General features: G+C 40.3%; 1 protein-coding gene across 1 annotated transcript; it reads left to right on the top strand.

The window, feature by feature from the left end:
- LOC109224972 lies at window positions 11,375–12,579 on the top strand. Its single transcript, XM_019389558.1, has 2 exons — window positions 11,375–11,661; window positions 11,994–12,579. The coding sequence occupies exons 1-2, from the start codon at window positions 11,540–11,542 to the stop codon at window positions 12,172–12,174; spliced, it is 303 nt and encodes a 100-aa protein (XP_019245103.1). The 5' UTR covers window positions 11,375–11,539; the 3' UTR covers window positions 12,175–12,579.

The raw sequence follows: 13,304 nt of genomic DNA, 5'->3' as shown, positions 1-13,304 counted from the left end.
CTCTAACATCAACAAAGAGACAAGGATCGAAGGAAAAGCAGGGAGTCAAATAGCAACTAGGGTTGTGCATAATTTGGTAAATACCGAAATACCGTATTGAAATCAAAAATTTTGGTATTTGGTATTCGATATTTTGGTATTCGGTATGGTATTTGGTTTAAGTTTAAAAAAAAATTGGTATTAGGTATAGTTATTTCAAAATAAAATACTGAAATACCGATACCGTACCAAAATATGTATATTATATTACATAATACACATATTATTAGTTATAACATAAATATAAGAAATATAAAATTTTACTTTCCTTTATTCTCTAAGTTCATCAATTAACTCTAAGCAAGTAACAAGACATTTCTAATGATCAAATTTATTCTTTTATGTATAGTTTTCTCTCTCTGGGTTGATATTTGCTGGTTTTGGACAACACTTTTGTCAACAAACGTTTTTAAAGGGTGTTAGGATTGGCTTATAAAAAGTAGCTTTTAAGCTAAAAGCCAAAAGCCATAAGTTGGTAATACCCAACTTTTGGCTTTTGGCTTATTTTTGTACTTTTTATGCCTAAAAGTAAGTGCTTTTAAGCACTTTTTATCATTGTCAAATACCATACAAATTTAAAAAGTGCTTAAAAGCCAATAAACACTTAAAATAAGCCAATCCAAACACCCTCTTAGTTTTGTACTTTTGAGTACTTTAATTAAGAATATTACCGTCTATGACTCTATGCACTAGTTAGTATTCAAACCAAATAAACCGAAGTTACCGAACCGAATAAACCGAAATCGAAAAGAGAAAAACCGAACCATACCGAATTTAATTATGTACGGTATTGGTATAACATTTTAAGAAACCGAATGTCGAAAATACCGAACAGAAATGTCTAAATACCGTACCGTACCGACCGACGAACACCCCTAATAGCAACCACAGTCACCGGCCTCGACTAGATCAGAACAGCAAGAAACCATCGAGGATGATGATTATATGATACCTCGAACCTTCGTCATCCCCGATGATTCCGATGCCACGAAGTCAACAGTTGAAGAGCTGGAACAAATCATACTGATCGAGCACCTACCCGACCGAAAGGTATACCTGGGCACGGGATTAACTCCCGAGCTAAGGGAAAAACTCATTAAATTCCTTATTAAAAATATGGATTGTTTTGCTTGGTGCCACCTTGACATAACAGGAACCCCACCACAGATTACCACTCATTGACTGAGCTTGGGCCCGAAATTCAGACCGGTAAAGCAAAAGAGAAGGCCACAGTCCTAGGTTAAGCATGCATTCATCAAGGATGAGGTAACCAAATTTCTCAAAATATGGTCCATTCGGGAAGTAAAATATCCCGAATGGCTAGCAAACGTAGTCGTAGTCCCTAAGAAAGGGAATAAACTTAGAATGTGCTTAGACTATAAAGACTTAAACAGAGCATGACTTAAACATTCTTTTCCTTTGCCGAATATCGATCGCATGATCGATGCCGCGGCCGGCCACAAGACCCTCAGTTTCTTCGATGCCTACTCCGGGTACAACCAAATACAAATGAACCCAGAGGAACAGGAAAAGACTTCATTTATCACTAAGTACGGTACCTATTGCTATAATGTAATGCCGTTTAGGCTAAAAAATGCTAGTGCTACTTATCAACGCCTAGTAAATCGAATGTTCGAAGAACAGATAGGTAAATCAATGGAGGTTTATATTGATGACATGCTAGTTAAGTCCCTGCGCGCAGAGGACCATTTGACGCATTTGCAGGAAACCTTCATCGTATTAAAAAAAAACAAGAAGCTTAACCCCGAGAAATGTGAATTCGGGTTTGGATCAGGCAAGTTCCTCGGCTTTATGGTGTCAAATCGGGGAATCGAGATAAACCCCGATAAAATCAAGCCAGTCGAAGATATCACAGTCGTGGACAGCGTTAAGACCGTACAAAGGTTAACAGGACGGATAGTCGTTTTAAGCCGGTTCATCTCGAGGTCTTCGGATCGGTGTCACAAGCTCTTCTCACTGCTAAAAGAAGAACAATTTCACTTGGGCCCCGGAATGCCAACAGGCTTTGGAAGAGTTAAAACGATATCTTTCGAGCCCCCCGTTGCTTCATACTCTGAAAGCGGACGAACAACTCTACTTATATTTGGCAGTCTCGGAGGTCGCGGTAAGTGGTGTCTTAGTTCGAGAAGAGCAAGGTACACAATTTCCTATTTACTATGTTAGCCGAACTTTAGGTGAGGCCGAAACCCGATACTCACACTTAGCGCTTGCCCTAATAAGTGCCTCTAGGAAATTAAAACCTTATTTTCAATGTCACCCTATCTGTGTTGTAACCACCTACCCCCTTCGCAACATTCTGCACAAGCCCGAACTCTCGGGACGAGTGGCCAAATGGGCCGTCGAGATTAGCGAGTACGATATTGAATATCAACCCCGAACATCCATCAAGTCTCAAATCTTAGCGGACTTCGTGGCCAACTTTACACTAGCCCTCGTACCCGAGATCAAAAAGGAACAATTGCTAAAGTCGGATACATCCTCGGGGTGTGGACCCTTTTCACATATGGTGCTTCAAATGTGAAGGGGTCCGGGATAGGCATCATTTTAAAGCCGCCCACAGGGAATACAATTAGACAATCTATTAAAACTTCGAAATTGACTAACAATGAGGCCGAATATGAGGCCATGATTGCAGGTCTCGAACTAGCTAAGAGCTTGGGAGCAGAGGTCATCGAGGCCAAGTATGACTCACAACTTGTGGTAAATCAGGTCAACAGGACTTTCGAGGTTCGGGATGATCGGATGCAGAGGTACTTAGACAAATTGCAAGTGTCTCTACATCGATTTAGAGAATGGACGTTACAGCACATACCTCGGGAACAAAATAGCGAGGCTGATGCCCTTGCAAATTTGGGGTCATCGATCGAAGATGATGAACTTAGCTCGGGGACTGTCGTACAACTTTCAAGATCAATGATCGAGGAAGGGCACGCCGAGATAAACTCCATAAGTTTAACCTGGTTTTGGAGGAATAAGTACATCGAATACTTAAAGAACGGGAAGCTCCCATCGGATCCTAAAGAATCAAGCACTCTACGTACTAGAGTTGCATGATTCACTTTGGCCGAAGATGGAACACTATATAGGAGAACGATTGATGGGCCGTTAGCAAAATGTTTGGGACAAGGAAACACCGATTATGCTCTATGAGAAATCCACGTGGGCACTTGCGAGAATCATTCTGGTGCCGAGTTGTTGGTTTACAAAGTCATCAGAGCATGATACTATTGGGTCGATATGGAGAAAGCTACTAAAGAATTTGTTCGAAAATGTGATAAATGCCAAAGGCATGCGCCGATGATCCACCAACCTGGAGAGAAACTTCATTCTGTCTTATCCCCGTGTCCATTCATGAAATAGGGGATGGAAATCGTTGTTATCGACCCCAGGTAAATCTAAATTTATTCTATTTATGATTGATATTTTTCTAAGTGGGTTGAAGCACAGGCTTTCGAGAAAGTCAGAGAAAGAGAAGCTATAGACTTCATCTGGGATCACATCATATGCCGATTCGGAATACCCGCCGAGATAGCATGTGACAATGGAAAGCAATTTATCGGCAGCAAATTAACGAAGTTCCTCGAAGATCACAAAATAAAAAAGATATTATCAACGTCGTATCATCCTAGTGGGAACGGACAGGCCGAATCAACAAACAAGACCATCATTCAGAACCTAAAGAAAAGATTGAACGACGCTAAGGGAAACTGGAGAGAAATTTTGCCCGAAGTCCTTTAGGCGTATCGAACGATGTCAAAATCTAGTACAGGGGCAACTCCTTTCTCCCTGGTATATGGGGCCGAAGCTCTGATCCTGGTCGAGGTCGGGGAACCTAGTGTCAGGTTTCGATACACAACGGAAGAGTCAAATCACGAGGCTATGAACACAAGCCTCAAACTGTTAGATGAAAAACGGGAGGCCACCCTCGTTAGAATGGAAGCACAAAAGTAGCGCATCGAAAGATACTACAACTGAAAAGCCAATCTTCGCCACTTTTGAATCGGGGACTTAGTTCTAAAAAAATATCACCCTTAATACTCGAGACCCAAACAAAGGGAAACTCGACCCAAATTAGGAAGGGCCATATCAGGTCATAGGTGTCATCCGAAAAGGATCTTACAAATTCGTACAACGAACAATTGCAAATAATTGGAACATATTTCCTCAAACGATATTATTGCTAAGGTATGACTTTCTCCCTTTTCATTTGTATTTGATACTAACTTATCGCAGGAGTTCGATCGATGACATCGAGAAGTTTTTCAACACGAAGACCTTAGGTTTTAAAGCACGCGTTGCACTCTTTTTCCCTTAGATCGGTTTTTATCCCAAATGGGTTTTCCCGGCGAGGGTCTTAACGAGGCAACAATTATTTGTGCTACCTGGGGACAATTCAACAGTATCCAAGGCTTCTTTACAATCAACCTCGAATACTGGGGGGCATCACCCTCGGATGTTATGTTTTCAAGTAAGATGCTTCGTGTCAACAGGGTCTCGATAGGATAATTTTGTAAAGGGCCAAACGGTCAAGTGAATCGTGCCCATGTAGATTGCCGGAGCCTTAATGACAAAACATGTACGCATGAATGATCTATTGAAAGAAGTACTTTTTCCTTATCAGATGTTCCATGCCTTAGTGAAATTTCTACTTTACAACTTCGTACTTACGATATATTACGGAAACTGGCTCAAGAGCCAAATGCAACTAAAGCTCAAGCAATTAACCCCGTACTCGGGGGCTGTCGTCCGAAAATCGACATGCTCGAATTATTAAACTTCGAAATCTTAAGACCTTAAAAAGGCAATCTTCGATTTTATAGGCCACGGCCACCCCACTCGGGGATTGATACTTCGAACAAGTTTGAAGTATAATCGAGAAACAAGCCCAATAGGCAAATAACAAGTTAAAGGCTACGGTCGAACTAACACTGTTCGGAGATGTCCGAATTTCGTAATCAATCAGGCCTTCAAGTATTTTCAAAAAACTGGTTAGAAAAGGGCTACCCTCGGCAAATTTACATAGGGCTTCGATAACAACAACCCTCGAAAACCTTAAGAGATACCAAATTGAACAAACTTATGCTAAGGCATAACAAAAGTTTTTCGATAACACTGAATCCTAATGGGTGCAGATTTATCTCATGCTAAAGCATAACAAATTTTTATATGATTAAACTTTTAAGCCAAGAAAAAGGAAACAAGCCACTCTTTTGAGGCCATATCGGCCCGATTCAGGAGCCTAAGGGCCATTACATTGTTGAGCTCGAGGACCCGCCCTCGCTTAACCAAAACCTAAGAGTTATTTCTACTCCAAGTTCGAGCAAGTACTCACTCGATTATAGAGACTATAGCGATCCGATTCCAATAGAATTTTCACAAGGCAAAAAAGTGAGTCAAATTTCTCATAAGACCTAAAGTATATCAGAAGTATCATAAGGCAAAAGCAAAACAGAGTTTCCATGAAACATAAATTAGAGACAAATCGGAAAGAAAAAGGATCTTTCATACATGCAAAAGTATTTACAAAGCCGCTTAGGGTCTTACACAAAAATCCAAAAAAGAAGAAAAAAATTCTAAGTGCCTAATCTTCCCCGGGAGCTTCATCTTCATCTTCTCCGCTCTTGGATATCGAGCTCCCGGAGTCATCATCATCACAGAGAAAAGCTTTGGCTTCATCCTCTAGCACTTTCGCGTTCTCGATTTCGGCAGTAAGGTCAAAGCCACGAGCATGAATCTCCTCGAGAGTCTCTCTCCGAGAATGGCATTTGGCATGCTCAGTAACGTAGAATGGTCGAATCTGAGCAGCATCGGAAATATCTTTTGCTTGAGCGTGAGCGGCTTCGGCATCAGCTCGGTAGATGGCCACGATCGATTCCGCGTCGGCCTTTACTCTTTCTTCCTCCGATGTGGCCTTCGAAAGCTTAGCGGCCAACCGAGTCTCGAGCTCCTCAATTATCTTGGCTCGAGCCAAGCTCTCTTCCTTCATGCTTTGGAGTTGATGCTCAGCGAAAGATAGCTGGGCTCGAGCAGTATCTTTCTCTGAGGCGAGGCGGTCCATATTCTGCTTCCACCCCAAAGTCTCTGCCTCTTTCATCTTAGCCTCCTCACAAAGCCGCTCGACCTTTTCGGCCTTTAGCTGAACTTGCAGGATCAAAGTGTTAGTGTCCATCCCCGGATCGACATACCAAACTACTAAGAAAATTCTTCATTACCTGTTCGATCAAGTCAGTCTGCTCTTTGTGAGCTTTGGCCAGTTCAGTTTGGAGGTCCTTGATCTCCTCTTCTTTTTGCCCACTGAATAGTTTGAGGGTATCTCTCTCCATCGTGAGCCTTTTAAGATCGGCCTCACATCGGCTCAGCTCGGCTTGGGATTCGAAAAATGCTTCCCGATGAAGCGTCACGGCCTATGGAGAAAGGAAGGAAATTAGGCAAAAGAAAATAAAGGCAAATGTAACTAATAACGGGGGATGAATTCTACCTGGTTCAGGAGTCGCTGAGCCTCATCTAAGATGATCGATGCATCTAGATCGGAAACATCATCAACCCCCATGAAGCAGCCACGGAATAAGTCATCCCCTTCGTGGGCCGTTCCTACGTCGGGGGTCTCCATAGCCTGGGTCTCCTAAATTGCCCCTCAGAAAATGTGGGGAGGGGCGGCGAATCATCAATGTTGATTGCCCCAAGAAAGACACTTTGGGCGCTCTCTCCTTTTCAGAGGGTCTCGGAACAAGACCCTTCAGGCATACCCGCCGACTGTTCGTGACAGGCACACTCTCTGATTGTTCATCACGGCGGGAGACATCTTCAACCTCCGATGACTCGGGGACTTTGGTCGGACCATATTTCGAGATCTCCTTGGTCCGAAGATGAGCCTCCTCGACCATCACCGACTCAGCTTCCTTTGAAGCTTCGGCCCTCCCTCTCTTTCGAGCCACCAACTCATAGTCTGTATCTTCTTTCTCCTGTTCTTTATCTCGTAATTTCTGGACTACGTCGGCAGGCAGAGCGACAGTGACTTTCTTCGACTTATGATTCTTGCTCTTTTTAGGCTTTGGAGTATCGGAAGGCGAGCCCCTTTTCCTCTTCTTATCCTTAGCCGGTTTCGGGCCCTCTTCTTCCTAGGTGGAGGTGGCCTCATGACAGCATTATCTCCGAGACCTGATGGGAGAAAATCAAGTAAAAATAAACAAGAAACATTTCACAAAAGGGCATCAAACAGGGATAGAGAAGCTTACCGTGATTTTTGGCCTTCCATCGGCCCCTTGACAAATCGCGCCACGAGCGCTCATCGTACGAGGAGGTTGATGCCAGTTTCCGAACCCAGGCTTCAAGGTTTGGGATTGCACCGGGTACCCAAGAAACCGCTGCATCATAGGAAGGAACATCAATGAGAAAAGAGCAAAGCAATAATGGAGGTCAATGGCGGGTTTGTACTTACGCTCCATGTTCCATTATTTGGGGAATGGCATCTTCTCGGCCGGAATTATGTCGGGAGTCCTCACCTGGACAAACCGGCCCATCAATCCTCTATCTTAGTCCTCGTTTATGCTCAAGAACAGCACCTTTGTGGCCCGACGCTGAAGCCTTATTAATCCGCCTCGATAGAGACGAGGGCTGTACAATCTAAGGAGATGGTCGAGGGTGAAAGACATCCCTTCGACCTTGCTCACGAAGAATCGGAGCAAAATAACAATGCGCCGAAAAGAGGGGTGGATTTGGCCTAGGGTTATTCGGTACTGGCGACAGAAGTCGAGGATAACCGGATTGACGGGACCCAGCGTAAAAGGTTAAGTGTAAACACTTAAGAACCCTTTTACCTAAGTAGTGATGTCCTCTTTAGGGGTCAGAATCACCACCTCCTTATTTTTCCAATGGCAATATTTTTTCACTTGCTTAAGATCTCACTCAATTATCGAACATATGTATCTCTACATTGGCTCACATCGGCCAGGTACCGACGAGGTTTTCTCAACTTTAAAGTCAACAGTAAGATCGCATGACCCAGGAACACACTCTTCGATGCGTGGCTCCACCGGTATTTTATCGCCGGTCGGCCGCGAAGAAGAGTCTTTATCCTTCCGAGGACGGTTTTCGGTGTTTTCGCCATTTTTATACGAGTTCGGAGAAAGAAAAAGATAAAACTTGTTGTTTGAAGAGAAGGTTGGCAAACAGGATTTGAAGATTTGGAAAACTTGAAGGGAGAAGAGGTGCTCTGGAGATTAGAAAAGATTTTGGAAGTAAAGTTTGAGAAAATTATGAAGATGATCTATTTATAATATTTGATATGACGGTTCAAAGACATTAGTGGCCGACCATCAACTGGCACTAATTAATGATCTTGCGAACTGTATAGACGCGACGCGTCATTCACCTCCGTCGCTTACGTCACGAGGATGACATCATAATTGGTCGAGGTACAAAATCGAATGCTCAGTTCGTTTCTTCTCATTACACTCCAAGAAACGAGGGGACTATCTGTATACGGTTAAAATCGGGTTGCCCGATTTTGCTATTTAATCGAGACCAGGAGACCACATCGAGGGTCATTCTCGCAGTGGATCGGGCTATAACACGAAGAGGAGGTGTCGAATTCAAGAATCGAGATGTCCGTCGAGACCGAGGCCAGCAGCAATCGAGACTAAGTATGACCGAATTCGAGTGAAGTGTAATAACGGAAAAGCTAAATATCCGTAACCGATTGGAGATCACGGCGGAGAACAGATCAAATCAAGGGCGGTTATTTGTACCAATCATGGGATTTACTTCCAAAATAGAATTGTACCATAATTAGGATTCCTCTAGTATAAAAAGGGGAGTCCCCATCATTTATAGACACTTCACATTCATACAGATCAAAGCAATATAATATTCTCTCTTTAACTCGCGTTCTTTTGTTTATCAACTTGCTGCTCTTTAATTGTTCTTGTTTTACTAAGCTCGAGGCTACATCAGCTCGAGGGCACCGTCCTCGCATTGGTTTGTTTTATATTCTTGTCAATTGCTATCACTTATCTTTATGTTAATCAATTGGTATTAGGTGAAATTATATATCCTTAAAAGTATATTACAAGTTTAATTGTTAATCAATTTTTTAGGGTAAACAATAGTAATTGTGTGAACCCAATAATTCAGTTCCTTAAAATAATGTAATAATATTCAGTTCCTTCCGATGAAAGATCGCAGCCGTAGATTCCATTGACCTCGTAAACAGTGACGCCTCGAACAAGCAACAAATCATACACCACGTGTCCAGGAGGAGTACTGATTTGGTGCTTCGCTGGTGAACTGACGAGGATGGACGTGTAACTGGAAAACCAAAAATCAATAATCGAAGACGTTAGAATAATGCTGCCCGACGGGTACGGGCAGAGAGCTGGGGCAGGGGGTAGACAAAGACTTTGAAAATAGAGCCCGCATGTCATATGCTGGTCCCTGTATATCGGGTCCCACCAAATTTGTGGTTTTTAATTGGCTGTGCTCTAATTATGTAAGAAAACGGGGCCCAGAGCTGTGTTGTATTGTGGGGTCAGTGGGACCTACGCTGACGCAGCTCCAATGTGGGAGGAAAGAAAAATGACAAAGCAAAAAGGGGGGCTTTTCTAGAGAAATCATGATAAGACTTCTTGTGATGATGGAGAAAATAAGTGGGTTTTATTTTCAACTTTGTGTTTTTTTTTGCTTTTTGCTACAAGGTCCTATATTATGGGAAATTTAGCTCCAGCTACAATTTTTTTTTCTATGATACATTTTTAGCTAGAGGAAGAATATTGCAATATTTTAATTTTGGGAATCAGATCAAACATTAAATTACTAGTTATGCCTTCTTACCGACAAGAGTTGTGGTGGAGTGATAAGTATTCCTTCATTCTTAGCCAGAGGTCTCGGGTTCGAGTCTCTGAGTATGAAGTCACTTTTGTTAGGGAGCGCTTTACTCCCCAATGTGGGACTTCCCGGTGCGACCAAATTTATTCAGACCCCAATATGAATATCGGACACCGGATAGGAAACCAAAAGAAAACTAGTTATGTCTTTTTTAAAAATAAAAATATATTAAAATAATTTTCACACACTCATATGCCTATATAATGATGAAGGTTTTTATGCTTTATGAAAAATAATGTTAAGTATCTATGCCATAAAAACTTTACATGTCCATAATCTGAAGTTTCAAAATATTATAGGAATAATTGATGGATAATAGAATTTTATTTCTTTATATTTGAATAATTTGTATCACAAATTATTGTAGTATCTTTTGTATCACAAAATCTCCATGCCACGATTAAAAAGAAAAAAAAGAATAGTGGTAAAAATAAATTGAAATGAGTCACAAGAAGCTTGAGACTAATAAATTTCTTTTTAGTACGGCTATTTTTGTACTTAGGAAGAAAAAGCATCCCTTTACAGAAAAGGTAAAAATTAGTCTAGAATTGTAATGCTAGATTTGCAACGTAAAGCAAATCTGAAAAGAAATATATGCACCACAATTTAATACTAATATAATCAAAGTTCATGCACTTGTCAAATATTCCCTCAAATATGAGGGAGCAAATTGCTAATAAAGAAATTAGTGCACTCAAAAAGCACAATTTTACAAAAAGTACTCTTGCTTGCTTGTCATGACCAAATTGGGCTAGTAGTAATACTGCCACTATTCCACCCCTTGGATTCTGAGAAACAGCTAGTAGTTTTTTCCTTTTCTTTTTTTTTCTTTTTTCCTTTTTAACTATTTCTTATATTCATGTTTGCTCCCTGAAGTCTCAGAATTACTACCACGAGTACTACATTTTCCTTAGTGGTCCATACAGCACCTAACAAACAAAAAAAAGTTCAGTGCACGAAATATCCCGTGTTCATACAGGGTTCAAATAAGGGCCGCGCTCCAAGAGGTATGATATAGGCACTCTATCTTGATGCAAACATCAGTGACTAATTCCACCGTTCGAAACCATAATATATAGGTCACACCAGAAGCGAATCTAGGATTTTAGTTCTATGAGTCCAACATATAACTTATGGGTTTATATTTACTCTTTATCATAATTTTAGTAATTTTTAATTTATGCTTTACATCAAAAGTATTGGGTTCAACTGAACCCGATAATTATATAGTACATTCTCCCTTACACATGAAAATAACTTAACTTTAGTTTTGCTCCAAAACTCCCTCCCACCAAACTACATTATTCTTGGTGCTAGTAGAATTTGGTGACCTGGCAGTCCTTTAATTATTTGATAAATGGTCTATAGAACCCAATCATTTTTTTTTTTTAAAATCATTTTTTATTTCTTCTTCTTGTCCAACCATCATTATATAAGAGAGTTTGGCCCTTCTTTGCCCTACTCCCACAATCTACTTTTCTCTTCTCCTCCTCTTGTTCTCTGCACTTATCATTCATACCAATATCATATCAGCAAGATCCAGCCCTTTTACAGAAGAAAACAAGGCTTTTAAATTTCTTCTTCATTATACAGAAGAATGAAGTCAGCTGCACTATATTACACTGGGTGTGAAGATCACCACTACCAACCTCATTTTCTTGATGCTTGCACTCTTTGCCAAAGACCCTTGGCTCACAACAGTGACATCTTCATGTACAGGTTAGCATTTTACATACATATTTCACTAAGATTTTCAACAGATTTTAAAATTTGAACTCATACTTAAATACAAAAAAAACACATTCAATTCAGTTTTAAATCATGGATCCGGCTCTTGTATGATCAATGGAATATAAAATTACTAGTCAATTTATGACGAGGCCTCACAATACACATAAATAGTGAGAATATATATAAATAGCTGATCCAACTTGTTTAGATTGATGCGTAATTGTTGTAAATCACGAAAGATATTATATTGACTGCTAATTCTCTTTTTAGTTCTTAATTTTCACTGGATCTGATGAGAGTGAATTTTTGTTTGATTACAGAGGGGATACACCATTTTGTAGCCAAGAATGCAGACAAGAACAGATAGAAATGGATGAAGCTAATGAAAGAAAATGGAAACTTTCTGCATCAAAGAGATCCTCAAGAACAAAAACAGAAACCCCAACCAAAGAAACTGATGCAAATAAAGCTGTGAGAAATGGCACAGTTGCAGTGGCTTGAATCTTCAATCATGGGATTTATTAATTAAATCATGAATGAGGAAAGCTACAAGCCAAAAAATTAAATAAAAAGGGAAGAAAATGGTTTCTGATTACGATATGGAGCCGTAATAAAAATCTTCTGTAAAGATATGATGGGAATCACGAAGAAGATGAAGAGAGTGAATCCCATCAAACAATTTTGTTGAATCTTTTTTTTTTCTTTTTTCTTTTTTCTTTTTTCTTTTTGCGGTTTCTAATATTTCCTTTTGTGAAATATTTGTGGATGTAAATTAAATGGGCGTCCATATATGGAATCTGAGATCTCTAATATTTGTAATCTTCGTGTTTTATCTTTCTGTTCGGGTAATCATCGGCTAATTCGAGGATGTAAAATATGAAGGTATCTGAGTTTTCGATGTTGATAATTTACTTTAGAAGTATTATTTACTTTGATCACATATAAAACGAGTACTTCGTCCCCAGCAGAGGTAGATTTAAAACGATTAATCATTTTTGTTCAAATTATTTATACACACATATAGAATAATTGAAATATATACAAATAAAACTATACACTTAATATGAATTGACCAATTTGTATACGGTAAAATCATGTGCCCCGATTTTGTGGGCCCGAAGGCCCACCACGAGGAACAAAAGGTTCGTGTCGAGGAATAGACTCACTGTGGACCGAGTTCGAGCCCGAACGTCGGGGACCAGTGAGATCAACCTGGGATAATGCCGTTGTAAGTTTGTAACAGAATGAGCAAGATTCCTACCACGTTCCCAAGATCATGGCGTAAATTCCGGAATAGATTTGTACGAATCCGTACTAGGCAGTTAGACAGTTGTCCCAATAAGATTCTTTACTGTAAATAGAAATGTACCTTATTTAGGGTTCCCCTATTATATAAAAGGGATCCCAATCATTTGTAACCATCATCAATCACTGGCAAAAGAATACATTCTCTTACTTTCTCGCTCATTGTTCATCAGAATTGTCCTTTAACTTTATTGTTTTTACTTTACTGTTCTTGACCTACCTCGAGGCCACCTTAGCTCGAGGTCGAGACTGGCTTGCACACTGGTTTGATTTTACTTATTTCCTTCATTTATACGTCAGTTTTCTTGGTTATTAATTATTATCGA

The sequence above is a fragment of the Nicotiana attenuata genome, chromosome 1, assembly GCF_001879085.1.
Source record: "Nicotiana attenuata strain UT chromosome 1, NIATTr2, whole genome shotgun sequence".
NCBI classification, from domain to species: domain Eukaryota; kingdom Viridiplantae; phylum Streptophyta; class Magnoliopsida; order Solanales; family Solanaceae; genus Nicotiana; species Nicotiana attenuata.
This window is presented reverse-complemented; position numbering and strand designations above follow the sequence as displayed.

What these genes read in the sequence shown, in the direction of transcription:
- LOC109224972 (XM_019389558.1), top strand. Translation starts at nt 11,540, where the DNA reads ATGAAGTCAGCTGCACTATATTACACTGGGTGTGAAGATCACCACTAC. An exon ending in AGTGACATCTTCATGTACAG is followed by an intron (nt 11,662 to 11,993) that starts GTTAGCATTTTA and finishes GTTTGATTACAG; the next exon opens with AGGGGATACACCATTTTGTA.